General features: G+C 39.0%; 3 protein-coding genes across 6 annotated transcripts; 1 reads left to right on the forward strand and 2 right to left on the reverse strand.

Moving 5' to 3' along the window:
• kptn (kaptin (actin binding protein)) lies at nt 1-6,155 on the forward strand. The gene is made up of 12 exons (XM_058775235.1): nt 1-299; nt 383-465; nt 639-723; nt 948-1,002; nt 1,130-1,208; nt 1,325-1,398; nt 1,481-1,587; nt 1,682-1,777; nt 2,298-2,361; nt 2,439-2,574; nt 2,712-2,885; nt 2,964-6,155. Exons 1-12 carry the CDS (start codon nt 89-91, stop codon nt 3,117-3,119), a joined length of 1,320 nt encoding a protein of 439 aa, XP_058631218.1. The 5' UTR covers nt 1-88; the 3' UTR covers nt 3,120-6,155.
• Nucleotides 6,156-6,281: 126 nt separating this feature from the next.
• hnrnpl (heterogeneous nuclear ribonucleoprotein L) lies at nt 6,282-17,272 on the reverse strand. 2 transcript variants are annotated; one of them, XM_058775234.1, is made up of 14 exons: nt 17,116-17,272; nt 16,350-16,468; nt 15,542-15,779; nt 15,335-15,422; nt 15,082-15,176; nt 14,519-14,591; nt 10,673-10,708; nt 10,343-10,411; nt 9,956-10,227; nt 7,728-7,849; nt 7,283-7,484; nt 6,962-7,019; nt 6,727-6,822; nt 6,282-6,608 (listed from the first exon to the last, which is right to left on the reverse strand). In XM_058775234.1, the coding sequence occupies exons 1-14, from the start codon at nt 17,197-17,199 to the stop codon at nt 6,550-6,552; spliced, it is 1,611 nt and encodes a 536-aa protein (XP_058631217.1). In that variant the 5' UTR covers nt 17,200-17,272; the 3' UTR covers nt 6,282-6,549. The 2 variants fall into 2 exon arrangements, with proteins under 2 accessions (XP_058631217.1, XP_058631216.1); XM_058775233.1 differs by having other exon boundaries at nt 6,727-6,831; nt 6,959-7,019.
• Nucleotides 17,273-18,176: 904 nt separating this feature from the next.
• Nucleotides 18,177-24,198, reverse strand: srsf7a (serine and arginine rich splicing factor 7a). 3 transcript variants are annotated; one of them, XM_058775236.1, is made up of 9 exons: nt 24,055-24,197; nt 23,856-23,938; nt 22,434-22,658; nt 21,879-22,058; nt 21,722-21,790; nt 21,560-21,598; nt 18,984-19,109; nt 18,792-18,878; nt 18,177-18,705 (listed from the first exon to the last, which is right to left on the reverse strand). In XM_058775236.1, the coding sequence occupies exons 3-9, from the start codon at nt 22,649-22,651 to the stop codon at nt 18,654-18,656; spliced, it is 771 nt and encodes a 256-aa protein (XP_058631219.1). In that variant the 5' UTR covers nt 22,652-22,658; nt 23,856-23,938; nt 24,055-24,197; the 3' UTR covers nt 18,177-18,653. The 3 variants fall into 3 exon arrangements, with proteins under 3 accessions (XP_058631219.1, XP_058631221.1, XP_058631220.1); XM_058775238.1 differs by lacking the exon at nt 21,560-21,598 and having other exon boundaries at nt 24,055-24,198; XM_058775237.1 differs by lacking the exon at nt 24,055-24,197 and having other exon boundaries at nt 23,721-23,857.
• Between the last annotated feature and the right edge of the window lie 275 nt (nt 24,199-24,473).

A 24,473-nucleotide genomic window follows, 5' to 3' on the forward strand; every position in this document is an offset into this window, starting at 1 on the left:
CACGGATGTTGTTTTTTTGCCACTAGCCTGACAGTCCTGTAAGGTCCTTCTGAATCTATTTTTATTTTTGGTTGTGATTATCTGTAATATGTTACCAGATATAAAAGGCACGTGTCCATTTGTGGAAGACAGTTTTAGCCGTTTTCCCTCGCAGAGTAACATGTACGGACTGTGCCAGGCAGGCGAGCAGGAGTTACTGGCAGCGACTCTCAAGGGGAAAGTAGTGTGCTTCAGATATCAGGACCTGCAGAAGAAAATCAGACCTGTGGCTAGAGAGATTCAGTTCACATATATACCAGGTGACAACCAGTTTGTTTCGACAATCTTTTGTTTTAGCTGTCCAATGCTATTTTTTTTTTTCTTATCTTTTCTGTCAATATAGTTGATGCAGAAATCGTCTCCATTGATGCCTTCAACAAATCAGCTCCTAAAAGAGGACTGGTCGTAGGAATAACCTTCATTAAGGTGTGTTTCATCATTAAGTGATAAGTAACTTTTTCCCCACCCATGAGATCTGACATTCATTTTTCAGCTTTGAGACACTTTCATTTCTGTCCATAAATATTTAAATGCAGGGGAAATAATGTGTACGTGTATTTCTTGTTGTTTATATCTTTCTGTCTCTTTTTGTCTCTCAGGACTCAGGAGATAAAGCAACTCCTTTCCTTAACATTTACTGTGATTATGAACCAGGGTCAGAATTTAACCTAGAGTCTATTGCACGTGAGTCACTTAAAATATCCCTTTTTTAGTTGTTGAATTGATGCACTGGCATGTTTTGAGACCAAATTATGTTTAGTTTAAGTTATTCCTATATTAGTATGCTTAATTTTACGAATTTAGATCAGAGACCAGTGATATTCAAATGCCAGACTTTATAGGTATGAAGGACCAAATGAGATTAATATGTTATATTGAATGATCTGAGGCTTCTGTCCCGTTGACAGAAAGCTGTCTGAACCTGGAGCTCCAGTTCACCCCCTTCCAGCTTTATCACACTGAGTATGTCATGTTTGTATAAAAGAAGCTTATATGCTGGCATTTTTTATATTTGTATAGATGAAACACTGTTTTGTTACTTTTACATCTGAATGTTGAAACTGCATTGATGTTCATAATTGATTTGCAGGGTGCATTGTGGAGATGGATCCTGTGAGACTGTGTTTCTCCTCAGTGGGCATGATCAGCGCATACATCTTTACAAAGAGGTCTGCCTATAAAATGTAGTCAGAGTAATGGCTGCTTATTGTTGATGCTTTAATTTGTACTTCTCTTATATTCCCGTACTAAAGATTGGAATTTAATTTTCAATGTCTGATAGTAGAATGCGTCTCTACACCAGTTTGAGGAACAACCAGTAGAAAGACTCTTTCCTGAACTGCAGGAGCTGCAAAGCAAGTGAGTGTGTCAAGTTTGGATGACGAGACATGTTATGTAAGATGTTTGATGGTAATTAGTATGTTTTTTGTTTGCATTGCAGTGTGTTATGGTTAAATGTTTTGAGCATTGATCAAAATCGGCGCCTCACTGCGTTTGGGTGTCAGAACGGTTCTGTGGGACTTTCTCTTGTCAACCAAAAGGGACCTGGTGAGAAATGCACTTACACACGTTCCTCTTTTTCTTAGAACGTAATATGGTGATAATAAAAGTTCTGGCTTTCTTTGTACATTTGCCTTATTAGAGATTCTCCAAAACTGGCGTGTGCAGCATGACAGTCCCATCTCCACTGTGTTACTGTTCCCTTTGAAACAGCAGCACCAGAGCACTGACACTAACAGTGAGTGATACAGTTTATCACTGAATGGTCACAGTTATCAACCATACTTAAAACAAAGACGCTATTTAGGCCTTTGTCTAACATGTTTAGAGTACAGAGTTTGAATACTCGCATCCAGATCACTCTGAATTCATTTTTAGATTTAAATTTACAGTTTGAGGGCTTCATAGAGAAATGCATATAATACCGTTCTCAAGTTTTGGGTTGGTACCATTATTAATGTTTTTGAAAGTCTCTTGTGCTCACCGTAAAATTTATTTGATCAGAAATAAAAATGTAAAATATAATTTATTCCTTTACCCTGAGAAATCATTCTAATATCGTTATTTTCTGCTCAAGAAACATTTTTGTATTAACCATGATACCTTTTTCAGGAATTCTTTGAATATGAAGTTCAAAAATATTTCTAATGAATTAAGCTTTGTTACTTATATTTATGGAAGATTATTAATGATGGGTAAGACCTCCAGACTGTTGTTATTGATCGCTCTTTATTCATCTTTTTTTTTTCTTCTGACAGGGAGTCAAAAGGAAACATTTAATCTGTTGGTGACCAGTGCAATAGAAATGGCTGTTGTTTACAGGTTAGTGGCTGGTTAGTTTGTTGCTTGTTCTGCACCATGTGTCTGGTAGAGTGTAAAATAAATGTGTGCATGTTCAGGGATGTGGAGCAGTATGGACTGAGCAGACAGCTGTGTTTGGCAGAAAGCGACCGGTGCGATGCAGTGCTCTGTGCTCTTGTTGTTGATCTGGACTTTGATGGACAGCATGAGTTGTTGCTGGGAACATATGGACAGGTACAGTGCTGGATTTAAAGAACAGAAACACTTGCTAGAGAACAAAAGTATGCCACATTGAATGAGTTTAAAATACATAAATTGATCTTCAAGCAGCTTACCAGTATGCATAAAATTGTTCAATTTGTGATCTACAGGATCTACTGTGCTACAAATTTCACCAACCAACGGGAGCCTTTGAAGATAGGTTACAGCTGCTGTGGAGACGGAGTTTTAAAAGTCCCCTGCTATCACTCATTTATCTTGACCTGGATGGTGACGGGCTAAGAGAGCTAGCCGTTCTTACTTTAAAAGGCCTGCATGTCCTACAGGTAACGGTCACTGCACTGATTTATTATTATTATTATTTTGATGTATTAATTAATTCTCCGTATTTTTGTCCCTAACAGCACAGTCTGAAAACAACAGCAGATCTTGTTCTTCACAGATTGTCCACTTTAGTATCAAGATTGCCCATTTCTTCAAAAGACCAGTCAATCAAAAGCCAAGATTGTGAAGAGGAGTCCATTTCAATCAGCAATGAACAGAGAACTGCAGAAACCTGACATTGTCTATTAAGTGACAGATATTTGTTTTTATTTCAAAGGAAGGTAAAGTGTGTGAAGAGTTAAATATCTCATTTTCTCTGTGTAAGAATGCATGCTATATTCCATCTAACAGGCATTTCAGCAAGCATAACTTGTGCAGTGTTTTGCTGGGTGAGTGGTCGTAATGGGTTTTAATGACAGACCTATTCTTCCTTGAATTCTGTACCAGTGCGGTGACTATAAAGTTGATGCTGTTGTGTGATGTATACCCTGAAATGAAAACGTCTCCTTGCTGGTGCCATGTTTGATTCCAGACTTATTCAATCTTATATCCTAGTGATCACAAGCAATTCTTGTTCAGAGCGCGACCTCATTTCTGTGCCTATTGGCTCTGGGTAACAAGTTGTTCAATTAAATAAAATAAAAAATAAAAAACATATCATTTGCCCAGAACTTTGAAAGACCCTACGTACAAATTTGACAAAACTAGTTGTCATTTTCTTGTTGATTAATGTCCTATTGAAATAAGAATTTTGTATGGGACTGAAGGGCTTGACATTATAACCTGGCAAAACTTATTTCTTACTTGTTATTGCTAGTCAGTAGCAGGTAGTATATGGACATTTTATTTGTCAAGAATTTGTATACCCTTATAAATAAGACAAGTCATCATTATTGCTGGTCCATTTTTAATCTACTGAAAGTTAAACGCTTGATTTGGCTTCATTCTCAAAGTTCTGTAGGCAAGTGGTGTTGTGGTTTTGTTGTATTCCCAGGAGAGGGCGCCCTTAGTTAACGTTGCATCGGTGTCACTGTGCATTTCAGAGACCCTGAGATCAGGCTGGACGTGACCCCTGTGTTTGTGCAGCCTGAGGCTTGGCCTGAAACTTCTGTCACGCTCGGCTCTCTGGGGTCTGCAGCTAGTTACTGTTGGACCCCCAGAAGATTTAGACAAAGATATTTTGTCTTGTGCATTAGTGAGCTGAGGGTGTGTGGATTTTAATAGTTTACTAGTCTTTTTTGAATCTTAAGCTACAGATTTGTGATGAGTTTGGAATCAAGCTGTTAAGCTCTGCAGCTAGATACTCTTGCCCTCTTAAAGAGTAGCTGTGAGAAAAATCAATTTCATCACAAGGTACTGCTCTCGTTACGCTCATCCCATTACCCTTTTTTCTTTTACCATAACTGTATATTTTGTTATATATTTTTGGTCCAGAAGGTCACAAGGCTGACAAGTAATGACCATGTAACTTGCAAGAATATATAAAAGCAAATTATGTATCCTGTACAGGGGCGCAACTGCACATTTGTCAAGGGGTATGCAAGATCAGTGCCGGCGCCCCACTGTATTTTAGTAGCCTCTAACACTAACTTGCGCAGAAGACTTTCTGCAAGTCAATGACCAAAAGCCCATTACTAGCATGTGCATGGAAGGACTCATCAGGAGTGAAAAAAGTGACAAAGGTTTGAATCCCCTTCCCTCTTTTTTAATACCATAGGGGAAAAGTAAAAACAAGAAAGAAAGAAAAGTATGTCACATAACATCCACTTTAACTCCTGATGGTAGTCTAACACGTAATATTGCTCACTTTTTATATAATATAATTTATTTGCCTAAAAGTTATTCATATTCTTGCACATTTTTATATAGTAAAATTTATTTTAAAGAACATCTGCATTTTTTTTTCTCTTTAATTCATGGAAAATTTTCCATGCTAAGTGGAAGATTTCTGCCAAGATTTCACCTGGTAGAAAAACAAATACTATTCAAATGAATGTTATGATTCCCACTGTGGCCACTAAATGGCAGCAGAGGATCATTTATTGTCTCCTTTACCATTTCCACTCAGTAATATAGTTCTTTTCACGTTTTGCTAATGGATTTATATTTAGACATAAAATCACTATTATAACATTTAAAAATCTCTTTTTTGTCAAAGTTCAGCATTGTTTTGTATTTAAGTATGAAGTAGCAAGAGTTTGAGAGGTACTGAGAGATACTATAAAGTACTGGACTGTTTTAGTGCCTAAAAAAACTGAATACAATTAATTTGTACTTAATGTAATTCACAACTATTTCAGTTACAATTAAGTAATACTGAGTGAATGACAATTTTTGTATTACCTAGGCTCCAGGTATTTTAATAAAAGGGCTCACTATAGCTTTATTGCTCAGTAAACTTGGTTCTTGGTGACTCGCGCGCCGAGGGCAAGCTGAAGTGCGCGTCTGAAAAGTCTCCTGTTTGTTGTGAGCGAGAGATATGGCCGTGCCGCGTCTTAAGTTTTTAATAAATACATTTTTGAACTCATTAAAATGCTAAAAAACTGTTGTATAAAAATGTTGCATTAATTAGTTTTAATAACTAAGCTTTTTATTATTACGTTTTATTACTATAGAAGATTTTCACAATGATTTTGGCAAAATGGCGCCCCCCTGTGTTGCGTCCCTATGCACTGCAGATACTTCATACCCCTTTTTTGCGCCACTGATCCTGTATGTAGTGATACTAGAAAATACCTATTAAATACCTGTAATATTGTGAAATATTACAATTTACAATAATTTAATTTAAATAATTTACTTGTATTTTGATATTTTAAAATGTGATTTGCATTTTAGTGCAGTTCAGCAAAGCTGAATTTTCAGCAGCTATTAGTGTTCAGTATAACATGTTTCATAAATTATTCTAATATGCCGATTTCCTGCTTAATATTTTTGTGAAAATCTTTATTTTTTTTAGATTCTTTGATGAATGGCAAGTCAAAAAGAACATTTATTTCAAATAGAAATGTTCTGTAACAAATTTTGTTAGTGTCACTTTTGATCTATTTAATGCATTCTTGCATAATAAAGAATTAATTTCATTTTTTTTTTTTTAAAGTCTTACTGACGCCAAACGTTTGAACTTGTGTACAAATGTACTACACTTCAAAAATAAGCTTTACAGAACTTTACAGATCAAAAAGTTATAATTTTGAATGAACTGAATTCATGCAAGTGGTGTAACCAAAACTTTTATAGCCTGGACTACCTTGTCTAGTGTACAGCCTTACTGTAACGACATATCACTGTGTTGATCTCCTGGATTTTGTGTTTGGTTGCTTGGCTGTCTCCTTCAATCACACAACAACAATCCCACTGATATAAGCCAATATGCACAAGAAACAAACACTTCACAGTGACGTCTTGACTAATTTATTACTTTGTCACACAAATGTACTCTTATACAAGACTGGTCAACTGAAAAAAACAAAAACATTAATACCAATATATAAAAAAAAAGAATTAAAAATGAAACATACAAAACATTGAGTCCAGTCTTACTCTGGAAATAAGGTAATCTTAACAGTCCCATTTCTTTCCCTCCAGGTCAAGAGTTAAGACATGCTATGGTGCGCAGCTCAAAAGGTCACTGGGAGTTGAAGGTTAGTGGTTGTTATTATGGGTTCAGTTGGCGTGCTGTGCTGTTGAAAAACACAGTTTAAGAGTGTATGGGTAAGGCCCGCCTGAGGAAAAAGAGAAAGATGAGATTTAAGGATCAATGTGATTTATGATTAGGGCAAAACAGTTCATAAACTTAGAACAGTGTAAAATTATGCCACCGCTAGGCGAGTGAATACTTACTGGGGTTCTTCATCTGGAAGTGGTTGATCATAGCAAGAGCCTCCATTGCATCATTTACTGACTCCCACTCCAACAGACCAGATGAACTTCTCTCACCTGCAGTTCCACCAACACAAGAGCACACACACACAAACACGTGTATTTATATAGAACCAAACATACACCACACTTTACCAAATAATTCACACAGTAAATGGACTGTTTATAGACAAACACAAACTCATAAGTAACTCACTCTTGCCAGTAAACAGTTTGACGCTGACTGGAGTCTTGATTCCCAACTCATCACAAATCTGTAGATAAAGACCCAGAAGAGATTATTAAAATCTAATTCCACACATATCATTAAAGCACAAGACATTTTTGTCCAAATTTAATCTTTTCTTTCCTATTGTGACATTATAGCAAGAGGGAAGGAATATTAATGCTGATTAAGATTACAAACTCACATTTTAAAAAAACATATGTGCAGATAAATCAAACACTACAACATTCCATAAAAAAAAAAAACGAGTTTTATATATATACATATATAATGACAGATAACAGCTCTGACCTGATTGAACGCTTCAACAGTGCAGTCTGGTTGACCGTTGAAGAAGTGCAGTACGTTGCTGGGCTGCTGGATGCGGTTCTTGGCTGCCTGTTCAGCGGTGGTGAAACGGTTGTTTCTGTTGCCATGGAAATCCTTAAAACTACAGCTGCCATCTTCCAGTTGGTACGACTGACCTGGCATTATGGCCTGTTGTTTGGATACACTGCAGACCAAAAGACAAAAAAATAAACAAACAATATAGTACACACAAGACAGATAAATCATGCAAATTTAGTTTTACTTGTCTTGGACTGAGAAACAACTTTGTGGTCTGGCACATTTACTAATTATCAAATGTAAAAAGACTTAATTGAAATTGATTATTTTAAAGTATGTATTAATTTAAACAAAAGGATAAAAAAAACGATGAAAATGCATACTCAAAAAACAATTCCATTGTACACACCAGACATTGAGTTTTTGTCCAAACAGCATGTTGTTGTTCAGGTGTGAAATGGCTCTGTCAACGGCATAGCAGTCTCCCATCTCCACCATTGCAGCGCCTGGTTTACTCTTCATAAATTTCACCTGAGCACACATAAAATATTCAATACAATAGGAGACAAACAACTACATACAGTATCTCACAGAAGTGAGTACACCCCTCACATTTTTGTAAATATGTTATTATATCTTTTCATGTGACCGCACTGAAGAAATGACACTTTGCTGCAATGTAAAGTAGTGAGTGTACAGCTTGTATAACAGTGTAAATTTGCTGTTCCCTCAAAATAACTCAACACGCAGCCATTAATGTCTAAACCGCTGGCCACAAAAGTGAGTACACCCCTAAGTGAAAATGTCCAAATTGGGCCCAAAGTGTCAATATTTTGTGTGGCCACCATTATTTTCCAGCACTGCCTTAACCCTCTTGGGCATGGAGTTCACCAGAGCTTCACAGGTTGCCACTGGAGTCGACATCACGGAGCTGGTGGATGTTAGAGACCTTGCGCTCCTCCACCTTCCGTTTGAGGATGCCCCACAGATGCTCAATAGGGTTTAGGTCTGGAGACATGCTTGGCCAGTCCACAACCTTTACCCTCAGCTTCTTTAGCAAGGTTTTGGGGTCGTTATCATGTTGGAATACTGCCCTGCGGCCCAGTCTCCGAAGGGAGGGGATCATGCTCTGCTTCAGTATGTCACAGTACATGTTGGCAGTACATGAACTGTAGCTCCCCAGTGCCGGCAGCACTCATGCAGCCCCAGACCATGACACTCCCACCACCATGCTTGACTGTAGGCAAGACATACTTGTCTTTGTACTCCTCACCTGGTTGCTGCCACACACGCTTGACACCATCTGAACCAAATAAGTTTATCTTGGTCTCATCAGACCACAGGACATGGTTCCAGTAATCCAGGTCCTTAGTCTGCTTCTCTTCAGCAAACTGTTTGCGGGCTTTCTTGTGCATAATCTTTAGAAGAGGCTTCCTTCTGGGATGACAGCCATGCAGACCAATTTGATGCAGTGTGCGGCATATGGTCTGAGCACTGACAAGCTGACCCCCCCACCCCTTCAATCTCTGCAGCAATGCTGGCAGCACTCATACGTCTATTTCCCAAACACAACCTCTGGATATGATGCTGGGCACGTGCACTCAACTTCTTTGGTCGACCATGGCGAGGCCTGTTCTGAGTGGAACCTGTCCTGTTAAACCACTGTATGGTCTTGGCCACCGTGCTGCAGCTCAGTTTCAGGGTTTTGGCAATCTTTTTATAGCCTACGCCATCTTTATGTAGAGCAACAATTCTTTTTATCAGATCCTCAGAGAGTTCTTTGCCATGAGGTGCCATGTTGAACTTCCAGTGACCAGTATGAGAGAGTGAGAGCGATAACACCAAATTTAACACACCCGCTCCCCATTCACACCCGAGACCTTGTAAAACTAACGAGTCACATGACACCGGTGAGAGAAAATGGCTAATTGGGCCCAATTTGGACATTTTCACTTAGGGGTGTACACACTTTTGTGGCCAACGGTTTAGACATTAATGGCTGCGTGTTGAGTTATTTTGAGGGGACAGCAAATTTACACTGTTATACAAGCTGTACACTCACTACTTTACATTGTGTAATTTCTTCAGTGTTGTCACATGAAAAGATATAATAAAATATTTACAAAAATGTGAGGGGTGTACTCACTTCTGTGAGATACTGTACACTACAGCTTGGGGTCAGTGAGGCTTTTTTTTAAAGAAATTAATACTATTTAAGAAATTAATACTAGAAATAGCAAGGACACATTGTTTTTGCTCTTTCAAATAAATGCTATTGAACTTTCTATTCCAAGAATCCTGAGAGAAAAAAAAAAAAAAAAAAAAGGGAGTATCCTTGTTTCCACAAAAATATTAATCAGCACAGCAGTTTTTAACTTTGATAAGTGTTTCTTAAGCACCAAATCTGCAAATTAGACCAATTTCCTAAAGGATCATGTGACACTGAGGAATGGCTGCTGAAAATTCAGCTTTGCCATCACAAAAACATTCAAACTGAAAATAATTATTTTAATTTGTAATAATATTTAACATTACTGTATTTATTGTATTTTTGATCAAACAAATGCAGCTTTGGTGAGCATAAGAGATGCCTTTCAAAAACATTTGAAAAAATGACCACAACCATCACCCACTCACCCTTTCCACATTGCCGTAGAGACAGAATATGTTGAAAACTCGGTCTGCATTGATCTTGGTGGGCTCAAGACCATACACCATGACCACAGGAGAGTCAGCATGAGCACTGTAGTCCGGCGGAGGAGGTCCGTGTCCGTACTGCGCCCCACCATACCGGGGTCCGCCACGGCCACGTCCTATTGGGGGCCCCATGCGCCTGCCCTCATAGTGAGGGGGTGGGGGAGGTGGTCCATAGGTGTCATCATAGTGACCATAGCCACCCTGAGGACCACCTAGAGAAAAAAAATAAATAAATAAAAAATAATATATATATATATATATATTCCATAAGCACCTATAGAGCAAGAGGCACAAGTCAAACCATTTGATAATGTGTATTAGACTGACCATATTCAGGTGGATGATCTCCCAGCAGTGCTGGCTGCCTTTGCCGCTTGTTTGGGTTAGCATTAGGGTCTGAGAAAGAGAGACAGAACAACAATACAACATCTCAACTGCTATGAACATCAAGAGTGAAAACACAAATTGAAAGGAAAGGCTGTGCCGTTCTGGGAGTGACATGCAGTGAGCATTAGTTGTTAATACTACTAAGTGACTGCAATACTAAGCCATAATGGAGATTTTGAATGGCATATCAGGTCGATCAAAGAGAAATTCAGCGACATTTACATTGAAGAAAATGTTTCATTCTCTCAGACCTCACAACCAAACACACACCTTGTGAATTGTTCCAATTGCCATCTGCATCGGTATCTGCACAAACAGGTATACACAAATCAGATTAAATTAAGTATTAAAATTATAAACAAACATGATTAAATAACCATACCTTCAAAATTAAATATGCATTTGTGCATTTCTCTTGGTTCAGACTATAAAAACCACAGGTTCCAAGAGGTGTTCAAAAGCACATGTATTAATAAATTAGAGGTCTGTTCCAGAAATAAGTGGTCTTAAAGAATAAGCACTTCAGACAAGTAGCTGAGTTCTAGTTATGGTTACAACAGTCTGCCTGCCTGCCTGCAAGTCCAAGTCAAATTATTTTCTCCAGTAAAATGACACCCAAACCACATCAATGTCATAATACAAGGTTTCACAGAAAAGGCTACTACAGCAATGCATTGTGATAAACACATTTACCTACATATTTTAGACAGGAATTTAAGAGAATACAGCAGAGTTTAATGTTTTGCTTAAATGTTATAAAATACTAAACTTTAGGAAGCGTTTTAAAGGTCCTTAAAGTCAACATGAAACAATATTGCAACCCATTATACTTTCTTGATCTGACCTATTCTAATGTTTTCATTATATATTTCACATGGAAACAAAATGTGCACTTTGAATAATGTACACCAATAAATCTTAAAGCTAGACAAATGAACAAGGCTTCTGATTAATAAGGTGGCAGGTCTTTTTAGAATGAAATTTAAAAGTTGTGATAAAATGAAAATAAATATTTTCTTCTGTATTGTGACATCCGAGTAAAACAGATCAACTAAAAGGAAGGGGGAAAAAAATGTAGAGCAGGAATTGTTTTAATCTATCAGTTTTTGATTGGATGAAGGCAGATCATAAGAAAAGGGCTGGATTTAAGTGGACAGAATGATTGGAAAACATCACCATGTGTCACCAAATAGAAGTGTCATTTTATCAGAAGACAGGATTTAAAACTTACATGGATCAAAAACAAAAATCAACATATGCACTGATGAAGCGTTTAAGAGTAATACCATGCATTTAGAAAATAGAAAGTTAATTTTCATTTCATGTCAACCTTTTTTTTTTTTTTTTTAAAGTGATTGATCAATTAAACTAGAAGAATGGTAAGTTTCAGTCCTATAGAAAATTTTACCTTCTAAAAATGAAAGAAAAAAAATCTCAGTCACTTATGCCACATCATCCAGGCTGAAAGAGTCTAAAAGGAATTAAAAGAGAGCTGCATATATCCACTCATCATTGCAGAAAAAAAAAAGACAGGATTCTTTGTTTAGCCCTAAAAGGCCACACGAGAGTATTCAAGGGTCTTCACTTCATGCCAAAAGTGTGTAACACATCTTACCAACCAAGTTCCAGCTCATCCAGCCAGGACAAACAGATCGAATAAGCAGTACGCTATACACCCATTAAAACAAAAACATATGTAGCAGGCACCATGGAAGTGTGATGTTCTTTACCAGTCGCCCTACTCCTGATGATTTAGTTTTCATTCAGTTCCTTAGGACATTTCTCCTAGTCCTCTGCATGCGTTTTTGGTGCGTTCCAGGCACATCGGTGCTTACCGTAGTAGTACAGGTGGATAGCAGACAGCAGACGGTGTTGAGTTTAGAAGAGACGCCACACCAGCAGTCAGACTAATCCACACCTGCGTCACACAGGGGGCGTAACACAGGGATCAGAACACGGTCAGCCGTGCCCAATGAATAAAACAGATTCAACACAGAGAGGAAGAGGAGGAGAAGAAGGGATGGAGAAATGAGAGATAGAAAGCACTTCAGTCCACAAAGAGACAGGGCTTGGGGAGGGAGAGCAGCTGCGGTCCTTCCCATGTGTTACAGTGGTGTATTGTTGCTAATGTCGCCCGTAGTGTCTTGTCTGGTGCATTTCGCTATTTTTAGCAAGATGTGTTTGCCACAATCTCACGTTGATGTCAGAGCATGTGGCCTGTGAACATGCGGTTTCGGATGTGTCACGGTGTGAAGTCGATGTCATCTCTGTTAGTTACATATAGACAAATGTCTGCTCTTTGCTGGGTGAGTAGTGACGATGTCAACTTGTCGTGCTGCGCGCAACGAGACCACCGCCGCTGTGTTGGAGCAATCTTGACTTGTGTCGTGATGATAATGTCGACTCGCTGATCTCTGCGTAAACCTCAAACAATTTGTTTGCTGTTGTGCTGTCATGGCAATGTCAGTTTGGCAGTCTCTGACCATGGCGCTTGTGTTGTAGCAATCCTGATCTGGTGTGTTGTCACTGTTATGTCAGCTTTGCATGTTCGCATGATGTTCTCAGGAAAGAGGAAAGAAGCGAGAGCAAAAGTAGCCCAAACACCCAAGAAACATGACGACATTAGGCAGGGAATGAGAAGGAAATATCTGTGTAATTCTTCTCTGTTGTTCTGTGTATCTGTACCACTTTGCTTCATGTGTTTGCTGCTCGATCAGTCGATGTGCGAAGGTCTTCGGTGATTGGCTGTAATGTATTATCCAAAGAGATTAGACCCATTCCCCTAAATGTGTCATTAAGATGTCCGCCACCTTTGTAGAGAATGGAGATGTTAGCTGAGTGGAAGAATATCTTGAGTGTTTTTTGTTTTTTTAAAAATCCGTGTCGATACGAGTGAAATTGCCATCTTTGAAGCATTTAAAGTTGTTGTGAGTTCCGTTTCACTGTTCCATGTGGCCTGTTGAATTGCTGCGAGTGTGTCTTGCAGAGAAACGTAAGTAGATGGAAATGTTTTGTTGGATGTAAAATGTGTTCCGCAGCTAGTTCAAGCACAGGAGCTTAATGTATCTCAACTCAGGACTAAAAAAAGCTCAGCAGTTTTACCCTGAGAGACCTGATACATAGACAATTTACATAAGGAAAAAGTGGAGAACACTGAATATGAACCACATTTGGGAGTTCTAAAAATCACATTGCTTAAACATGTTCAAATGTGAATCTGATCCTACAAAGCAGAGCATTTACATAAACTCTGGCTAAAGAAAAGCAAACAATAAAAGCATTCTGAATGCAAAATCTACATTAGAACAGTGAATCTGAGCGATCCATTACACTTTGCTTGGATCATTGTGAATCTTTGCGCTCATAAATCTACCTGTCTCTTACATCAAGCCTGGCTCTACAACCATGTTCAGGCAAGCATTTGCCCTATTGCTGGGGTGTCCAATCCTGCTCATGGAGGGCATAGTCCTACAGAGGTCTAACTTCAGTTTGCCCCGACACACCCACCAGGAAATTTCTAGTGATGCTAAAGGTTAGCTAGTACAATGTCAAACTGGGGTTGGAGTTAAACTCTGCAGTTTAGCTCCAATTTTCTGCACCCTGCCCTATTGCAAAGCAAAAAAAATCAAATCTCCATCATGTAACAAACTAGATGCGGTGTCATGCTTAGTGAGTACAGGTGAAAGAGTGCCTGCTCCTAAGGATTTCTGTGTATATGAGAAAGACTTATGCTGTAACACGAAACAGGTGACATGCGCAACAGACAAGTGTATGTCAATATGAGCTAAGAAGGATGTGCGCTTCTGCCATCAATATGATAATCAGGCCCACTCAAGTGCATGTCTTTGGTTTAAATGAACGGATGTGTTTGGTTTTTTTTAAAGGCGCGTGTTCTTTTTGCGTATGTGCAAGAATGCTTGTCCATGTAAGAACGTCTATACGCAACTACAACTGTGTAAATATTTGTATTATAATCCAAACAGAAGGAACGCAAGAATAAAGCAGCATCACTGAAGTGACATCCTTGGGAAAAGATGTCACTTTAGGAGGCTTGTCCACACACCCATCCCCATAAACCATAAGAAGCACAGACAGAGTGCATGAGCTGTACTGTACCTTGGCCACTCAAATTGGGGTTGGTGTAGTCCCAAGTATCCTGATCGTTTTTGAAGACGTTGAGACGGGTTGGCTATACAATAAAAAGTGAGCTTTCATTAGTAATCAGGGTAATATGTAGTCACAACCATTTCAATTGTACCAATGTCATCAACATTTGTGTCATTTGACTTGAATGAGTATTTTAAAGAATTTACGATTATATTGACTTGCATGAATTTTGCAGGTCTAGAACTCACATTTAAAAAAAAAAAATTAAAATAATTTTAAGCCATGTTGAGGCTCCCTCAGAAGTCTCCCAGCTGAGCACCAGTGGTGTACTTTTTAATGAAGAAACTGAGTGCATAAACTACTTAGACTAGTCTTAAAAGTTAGTCTTTTTTTATCTGCAAGTTGGTCATATATAAGGTCTAATTTGAAGACTGATTACGACTTGGTTAACTGCTAGTTAGTCAAACAGTTCTTAAGACAGAGTTTACATGTTTACGCAACTGACCCCAGGCCTGCAGAGGGCACTGTACAGCACAAGAGGTATCATACATGTAATGTTTTGGGGTACTAACCTTGGCGTACTCAATTTTAAGGGTGCAGCAGCCTGAGTAGATGTCAGCTCCGTTGAGAGATGCTTTGGCTCTCTGTGCACTCTGGACCGAGTCAAATGTGACCAAATGTCAAAGAGAACAATATTTCGATTGCAAACAAGAGCATGCAGAATAAACTACACTTTGACACTTAAGCTTTGTTCTTGTGATGAGCCCCATGCACTGTGCAGAAATGATTATACCACATTAGAGAAGATTTTTTTTGTTCAAGGATATTCGACCATGGCTTGAACTCCATTTTTCCTGAAGATCACAATCCTTTGCACAGGTCCGCAGTTATTACAAATGGTGTAGAGAACATCCTACAGACAAGAAACAATAGTGTATAAACAGAGACAGGGATGAGAATAACCTTGAGTAGATAGCTAGGCAATAGAGTCCACTCAGCTACACCATGATGGGTGTTATCAAAACAACTTACAGTGGTAATGGGATAGATGGGGTTCATGATGGTAAGGAGCAGTACATTGTTGACGCTCCGTGTATCATCAGAGTTGCTGGGCCGAGAGATTTTCTGACTGGTAGAGTAATTAATGTAAGATGGCCGGCCAGCGATGTAGATTTGATTATTGTTAGCATAAGTCACAGCGTTACAGGAGCCGTTCATGTCCTCAAACTCCACCAGTGCCTGACGCTTCTTTGGCATTAACACAACATAACTGAAAAACAGACGCATATACAAAGACTCTCAATAACAACTTTGAATTTCTCAAATAATTCTCTATAAATAGTGCAAAATGCAAACCAATAAACAGCAAATTGATGACTTCTTATGAAATGTATTACCAGAGAAGACATTACTTCTATATTTTTTACAATCAACTATTAAATTAGTTTTCATTTCAAGCAGTGGTTCTCAACCAGGGGGGCTTAGCTTCCAACTTCTAAGGAGGCCAGAATCAACTTCTTGAATTGTATAAAATCACAATATGAATAATGTTGAATTAAATTATCAACACTTGGTTAATAAAAAAAAAAAAATACTTTTGAAATATTGGAGGATATATATAGAATATTGTGTTGGACAACAGGGAGACTTTGAGTCAAAAAGGTAGAGTGCCACTAGTTTAAAGGAACCTTTGTTACCTCTGTTCTAGATTCACCCCAAATACACATTTTTAACTTATTCATATAACTCACTGTAACCAAAGAATGGATTCGAATGAGCACCACAAGGATTGAGGATACCATTTGGCACAAAAACGATTCATTTCCACAATGTGCGTTACCTTATGGTGCCAAACTCCTGTAGCGCCTCCACCAGGTCAGCCTCGGTAATGCCGTCAATAAGCCCCCTTATATGAACCACAAGCGAGGGCAGGGTCTTGTGCGGGTCGTCATAACCCTCCTGAACATACAAAGGGAGGACTGAGAGGTTAAATCAGACAATAATGTAAAACCAGAATCCTTGTGAATGCTTAAAGCAAATATATATGATATTTACACATTTGTTTCACTCCATTGGCCAAAACGATGCAAAATTCTGTATTTTTAAGTGAATAAAGGTTCGGGTTAGCAAAATGGACCTAATCCAACATCAGATTCAGAGTAACGTAAAGATACGAAGATGAGACTCGTCTAAACCAAGATTAGCGTTTATCAATTCTCTTTTTTTTCGTGCACTTAACTCCATTTTCCATTTTATTAAATAAGTAAACGTCTGTAACATACAGTATGAACGGTTTACATTATAGTCTGAGCTGACTGCCCACAGAACAATGAATGGGCATTGAGTAAAGCACTGCTAGCCGAGCCACAGGTACCAGTTAGATGTATTAGATGCTGTGAATTATATATCTCATCTTATAGCTAGCACTTATCACACTCTCTGCAATCGCGTGATTGTTTTTCACAACTAAACAGACGAACTTGTGTTGGCTACAAGCTAACTTAGCATCACGTATTGAATGAAGAAAAAACGCGTTTCACGAGGGAAAATGAAAGTCTATCGCCACAAGCATGAAAAACGCAATAAACTGAATAAAATGAAAGTACCGTGGCCATTCCGTCGCTATCCGTTTTCTGTCTTTTTGTTGCTCTGCCTCCGTCGCCGTAATAATGGCCTGCCGCAGCAGCCATGTTGTCTCAAATAAAATGTTCTAATGGAACACACTACTGCTGCAGCTACGGCAACCCGCAGGAGGAGGGGAACGCGAGAGGAAAAGGGAACATGGGAACGGTTGCGTTATAACACCTACTGAGCAGTCTAGCTATACACTATTTTAGGGCTTCGTAGTCGCGTTCGAATGCGTCTGGGCTGGCAGTTTTACTACTGTATTATAATAGAGTAGTGTAAACCTGATTATGTAATGGTATTTTTCTCCAGACTGAGCCATCATGTAGGTAGTGGAGAGGTATTCAAAAATCAGTTTGGTTTTAAATGTCTCCACACATTTTTCCTCGTGTTGTCCTAAAAAATGGTTTTGATATAGCTGATGTTACAAACGAAAGAATATATAATTATACAAAACATTTGGTTTCCCTCCACCTATAAAATTTAATTAGCCTGTTTCAGTGTGCCTAGAATACAATAGAATTGATTTTCCTCAACTATGCAATTCTACATAATTGGTTTTTGGTGGACAATTTGATATGATCTGCTGTTCTGATTCAAGAGTGGAGTCAAATCAAAACACTAATTAACACCTTTATGTTTGTAAAAAAAAAATCTAAACAAACGCACATAAAACCTGGGAAAAGCAAACTACACAGTATTACCCAGGAGAAATGCAACAACCATATAGGACTAAACTCTGTATACAAAAGCAACAATGGTAAAAAAAATTATGGGTGGGTGATATGACCAAAATCTTATCAAAAACCCACGCCACAATAATTATATAACTAAATTAATTAACTGGAAATATGATTAAATTACCAAAAAGTTTAGATGAAATTTTACAATATAAAAAAGCAAATTACAAATCAATAAGTATATTAATAGTATATGAAATTTTAGCTGGTTGTAAATTCTACCATTTAAACTAGCATAACCCTACCCCTTAATTTAAAAAAAAAAATAAAAACACATCAGTAAAAATTTTGCACAGAAACAGTTGGGTTTGTAAAGCTTTACTTTATTAAAAAGATCATTGCCATTTTCAATGCAAAAAAAAAACAAAACAAAAAAACAAACTCTACAAACAAATCACAGCGTACTCTTCAGCTCATATAATACACCGACTAAATCACAACATAGCTCATTCACCACCTTACCCACAAATCACTGACCACAGGACACTGGCTCAACACTGAAATTAAAACAATGGAGCTCTTAAAAAAATAAAAATAAAAACCGGTTTACAATCTGAAGGAGGGGGAGGGGAAAAAAAGGGGGATATGTAAATGGGAAAAAAAATCATGAGATGATAGGGATGCTTTTACAAGGAGCTTTCATTAAAATCTGGGGAAGGAGAAGAAAAGAAATAGCTTTGTAGCTACAGTAGAACCAGTATTGAAATCATGGAGATAAAATGTATTTCAGCCTGAGGCAAAGGTGGGGAATGGGGGGGGGAGAAGCATCAGCGTTCAGATCAGTCAGCATCCGGTGTTGGACTTCTCCTTGGGCTGGCAGACCTGGAATGACTAAGATGAAACAAAGTATCAGAATCTGCTCGTTTTCTACAAGAACGACATAACTGAAACTTGCCATTGTGTAAATTTGCATTTACCTGTCTTTCTTGTGACTGACCGAACGAGACCGAGATCTGGACACACTACGATCTCTCGGCCTAGAACCAGATCGTGAACGGGAGCGGCTACAAATACAAAAACAATTTAAACTGAGAAAGCACGTACAACACTAATACATTTAACGTCACACACGCAAAACTGAAATAAATTAGCCTGAGTAAACTAAGTACCTGTCTCTACGGACAGGCGTTCTGGATCTGGACCTGGACCTACGGACAGGGCTTTTCGACCTGCGTACAGGTGAACGCGAGCGCCGCACAGGGGTTCTGGATCTAGAGCGGGCCTGAGAGCCTGACCTAGAAAGCAAAAGGTGAAGGTTTTAAAAAATAAAAACACAATAGCCCAGACAATTAAGGCCCCGATATACAGGTGCATCTCAAATTAGAATGTCATGGAAAAGTTCATTTATTTCAGTAATTCAACTCAAATTGTGAAACTCATGTATTAAATAAACTCAATGCACACAGACTGAAGTAGTTTAAGCCTTTGGTTCTTTTAATTGTGATGATTTTGGCTCACATTTAACAAAAACCCACCAATTCACTATCTCAACAAATTAGAATACTTCATAAGACCAATAAAAAAAAAACATTTTTAGTTAATTGTTGGCCTTCTGGAAAGTATGTTCATTTACTGTATATGTACTCGATACTTGGTAGGGGCTCCTTTTGCTTTAATTATTGCCTCAATTCGGCGTGGCATGGAGGTGATCAGTTTGTGGCGCTGCTGAGGTGGTATGGAAGCCCAGGTTTCTTTGACAGTGGCCTTCAGCTCATCTGCATTTTTTTGGTCTCTTGTTTCTCATTTTCCTCTTGACAATACTCCATAGATTCTCTATGGAGTTCAGGTCTGGTGAGTTTGCTGGCCAGTCAAGCACACCAACACCATGGTCATTTAACCAACTTTTGGTGCTTTTGGCAGTGTGGGCAGGTGCCAAATCCTGCTGGAAAATGAAAACAGCATCTTTAAACAGCCAGTCAGCAGAAGGAAGCATGAAGTGCTCCAAAGTTTCTTGGCAAACGGGTGCAGTGACTTTGGTTTTCAAAAAACACAATGGACCAACACCAGCAGATGACATTGCACCCCAAATCATCACAGACTGTGGAAACTTAACACTGGACTTTAAGCAACTTGGGCTATGAGCTTTTCCACCCTTCCTCCAGACTCTAGGACCTTGGTTTCCAAATGAAATACAAAACTTGCTCTCATCTGAAAAGAGGACTGTGGACCACTGGGCAACAGTCCAGTTCTTCTTCTCCTTAGCCCAGGTAAGACGTTTCTGACGTTGTCTGTGGTTCAGGAGTGGCTTAACAAGAGGAATACGACAACTGTAGCCAAATTCCTTGACATGTCTGTGTGTGGTGGCTCTTGATGCCTTGACCCCAGCCTCAGTCCATTCCTTGTGAAGTTCACCCAAATTCTTGAATCTATTTTGCTTGACAATCCTCATAAGGCTGCGGTTCTCTCGGTTGGTTGTGCATCTTTTTCTTCCACACTTTTTCCTTCCACTCAACTTTCTGTTAACATGCTTGGATACAGCACTCTGTGAACAGCCAGCTTCTTTGGCAATGAATGTTTGTGGCTTACCCTCCTTTTGAAGGGTGTCAATGATTGTCTTCTGGACAACTGTCAGCTCAGCAGTCTTCCCCATGATTGTGTAGCCTAGTGAACCAAACCGAGAGACCATTTTGAAGGCTCAGGAAACATTTGCAGGTGTTTTGAGTTGATTAGCATGTCACCATATTCTAATTTATTGAGATGCACCTGTACTGGATCAAACGAAGTTCATTTTCGTTTGGTGGCAAAAAGAGGTTGGAAAAGGCTGAGCAACAGTATACTGTTTTCAAACATTCCAACACCCTCGCGCTGCTGGAGGCGGGGTGTAGATTAAACGTGTCGCGACGCTCACCTTAAACACAAAGATGCAATGGTGGTGTATCTAGGTCTTTTATTAAACTGGATCAATTACACATTTTTATATTTTGTGTTGTCGTAATTTGATAAAAACAAAAGGTTTATTATTGTATGTTCTTTTAGCATTTCATTTATTGTATACCTTTTAAATTCGCTTATTGAAAGAACTACTACAGCAGCAGCAGTATGGTGTAACATTTATTTGAAACAAATATATTTGGGACTTGCTACCTTATCTCTTTACTCCTTCGTTTCATTCTTTTCATGGCTTTGGAAAACTTGCATCTGATGTTTCTCTACATCGCTTTTTGCATTACTCCAGATTGTCCACACCAAGCTTTGTTGCAATTTCGTTCTATAAATTAAACGCTTTCTCTGAATCTTTAAAGTCTCTCTGCAAGCGATCGTACAGGTGCGGATATATTTGTGATAGCTCAGCTATTCGAGACAGTGTATTTATGTTGCTAGTGACTTGAGATGTTGTTCTCCTGTCTCACCTCCACTGAATGAGAAACGAACTGAAAAAAAAAATAGCACGTCAAAGAAGGTGGAGTTCCAGAACACACCCACCGATTGCATAATCGCCACGGACCAATGGTAGCTCAAAGGTGTTTAGGAGCCAAAACGAACTCCCCCAGGAAAGTTTGCATTGGTGAGCTGTTTCGAACTGATTTTATTCGAAATTACATCATATCAGTTCGTTCTTCTATTTCGTTTGAAGTATATCGGGACCTTTAGGAAGCCAATTGGTTCTTCAGAAAGATCGCAGCAAGTAGACATACTGCAGTTAGAACTGGTAAAAACAGAACTGTGGCCTGATAACACAGCTTACCTGCTTCTGCGTTTTGAGTATGAAGGTGAACGGTACCTCCTAAGTATAAATAAAAAAAAATAAATAAAAAGTGGAGTGAAAAAGAAAAGTGTCACAAAATCAGATTGACGCATCTAGACTGTAAATCTGCCCAAACACAGCTGGAGTAGTGAGAGGACTTACCTTTCATTGCTGCGGCTACGAGAGCGGTAGCGCCGGCCACGAGATCTGGACCGAGAGCGAGATGCTGACCTAAGAAGAAACAGAAACAAAATGAAAGATTAGCAATAAACCAGTGCCAGGTAGCAATGCAATAAAATAAAAAAGTTGGTTAAGGTACCTGCTGCGTCGACTTCGCCGCTTGCTGAAACGATAACAGTCGTAGGCATAATGACCACACTCCCCACACTGGTAACAGCGGTCATTGGGGTCAAATTGTCTGCGACTGGGACGGCCATAACGAGACTTTCTGGACATACCATTAGACATCTCAACTCTCACGCGGGATCCACAAAGCACCCTAGGATATTACAGATCAGAAGGTTATTTGTTTCCCTATGCCAAGCAAAGGTGCGCTCAATATGCGTGTCCCAGCTGTTGACAATCCCCCGCCCCAAGTGACACTTTTTTTTTTTTTTTTTTTCAAAGCCACACACTTTACCTAGATGCAGGCTAATGTCAGATAAACTAAGAAAAACAACTGAACTCAAACTACAATTAATCTGCATCCAGGATAACACCAAATAAATTGGGGCCTTTGTGTGCGGAAAAAGAACAGTGATAAACCGCCGACACTCACCCCTGCGGGTCTGAGTTCCCTGAAGAGGTCAGGGGGTTAAATGTGCTGCAGTAGCATCATGGCAAATGTAGGCAGGTAGAACTCAAGTTGACTCACTTTCCATCCATCCCCTTTACGGCATCCTCTGCATCCCTGGCATCCTCATACTCTACGAAGGCAAAACCTGGAGGGTTCCGGGCTACCCACACACTCCGCAACGGTCCATAGTAACTGAAGGCTCGTTCCAGCTCACCTTTGGCTGCACCATTGCCAAGGTCACCAACATAGACCTTACAGTCAGCGGCGCGAGAGGAACTCCGAGATGAGTAAGACATCTTGCACCTGTAGTATGGACAAAGGTTAAGAAATCAATTGGTACCCATTTGAAACCTTCAGTTAAAATAAATAAAATTAAAATAGGCAGAACTTAAATTTTAAACCTGCTAATATATACTACATGATAACTAATTGCACAAATTCAATAACACTTGCACATATTTACTTTACGAAACAATACACATACACACAAAAAAAAGTCAGAAATCAGAGTTTAACCAGGGGGTTTCTCAAGGTCAGTGGAAATGCTATAAAACTCTCTTTTCTAAATATAAAATAATCATACTCACAACCGGTTAAAGGGGCAATCCACCAAAACTAAAAATCTTCATTTTACTGAATTCACTCACCCTGACACAAATTCAAATCTGTAGGACTTTCTTCAACAAAACACAAATGGCAATTTTTAAAAAGATTATTTCTTTTTTTTTTTCCTATACAATGAAAGTCAATGTATACATGGGGTGAGTAAATGACAATTTTCTCTTTTGGGCTAAATTTAGGCATTACATAACGCAATAAAGTTACAGTGTACCTAAGATGTAAACTCCCTGGTTCTGTTAGGGTTAAAAAGCCCTGCCGTAAAGTAGAGATCCTCATAGTATAAATAAAGTGCCTTGTGTATATCATTGATCAATAAGAGTGAATGAAAGCACGTTAGTACAATCCTGCATGTGCTAAAAACATTTTGCAAATCGCGATCAGCTGTTCCCTTATCACGTGCAAGCTTCCAAATCGGTCAAAACTTAAGATATGAGATCTTGCAGACTATAAAGAGTAAACGTATTTCTTTAAGCATTGTGTTTTAGTTTCGCTTTCCTTTGTAACACCAGTCACTTGATGGACTGTTCAATCATGTTTATCAATACAAACAGCAAAGTTAACAAGACTCAAACAACCAAATTCATACCAGACAATAGGACAAGGGTTTATAAGCATAATATGGATGAGAACGTAGCAAGTGGGTTGATTGTTAGCCAATACACAAGATTAACGCCATTAATAAGTGCGCCAAAATCGCAGGCCGCTCTTTGTTTGGCACGTTTTTGAATCAAACCATACACCTACCGAAGCGCAAAGATCCATCAACTGGCGCAACTAGTAAAGTCCCGAGCTTTCGTACAAGGTTTATAAACACATGCGAAGAGAGAAGGCTTTGGATAATACACAATAAACAACACCGTCGGCTGCACGCGGACTTACTGTGTGACTCGACGTCCTCGGTTCCGTGTGAGGGCGCGTGGACGTCTTCTTCTTCCGGTTGATTAAAGGTGCTTCAACCAAATCTTGGCCGACAGGAGAATAATACAGCGAATAAATACAAGCAGATACAGACCTGATCATCGCTACTACCTATAACCGATTAAAAACCTGCGCACGTAAATCAAAATAAAGCTCTCACCTATTATCTTATCTCATGCTCCTCACGCTCTTGGCCCGGAAGCATCACCCGTCACCGGCTGAGCGAGCGCGGCCTGTAGATTTCTCTCACTTCCAAGAAGGGGCGGGGTCTTTAACACTCGAACGTGATTGGCTCTAGCTGATGTAACTCAAACTAAAGGCGCGTTTTCCTACTGGTTTGTAGTGGCGGGTTTTTCATTCATTCTAGTAGTTCGCATATTTTGAATCAGTTCACTAAAAAGATTCGTTCATTGATTCAAAGCAGCCATTTTTGTCTCACTCACAGATAACAGTAAAAACATCTATATTGTCAACCGCTGAAGTGTTGATATTACGTCCGCATTACTATGTGTAGTTAGTAGTAATTTTACAACATTAATGATTCACATTCATAATTCTTACACCCCCCCCTCTGGAAAA

Source organism: Onychostoma macrolepis, chromosome 05, assembly GCF_012432095.1.
Source record: "Onychostoma macrolepis isolate SWU-2019 chromosome 05, ASM1243209v1, whole genome shotgun sequence".
Lineage (NCBI taxonomy): Eukaryota > Metazoa > Chordata > Actinopteri > Cypriniformes > Cyprinidae > Onychostoma > Onychostoma macrolepis.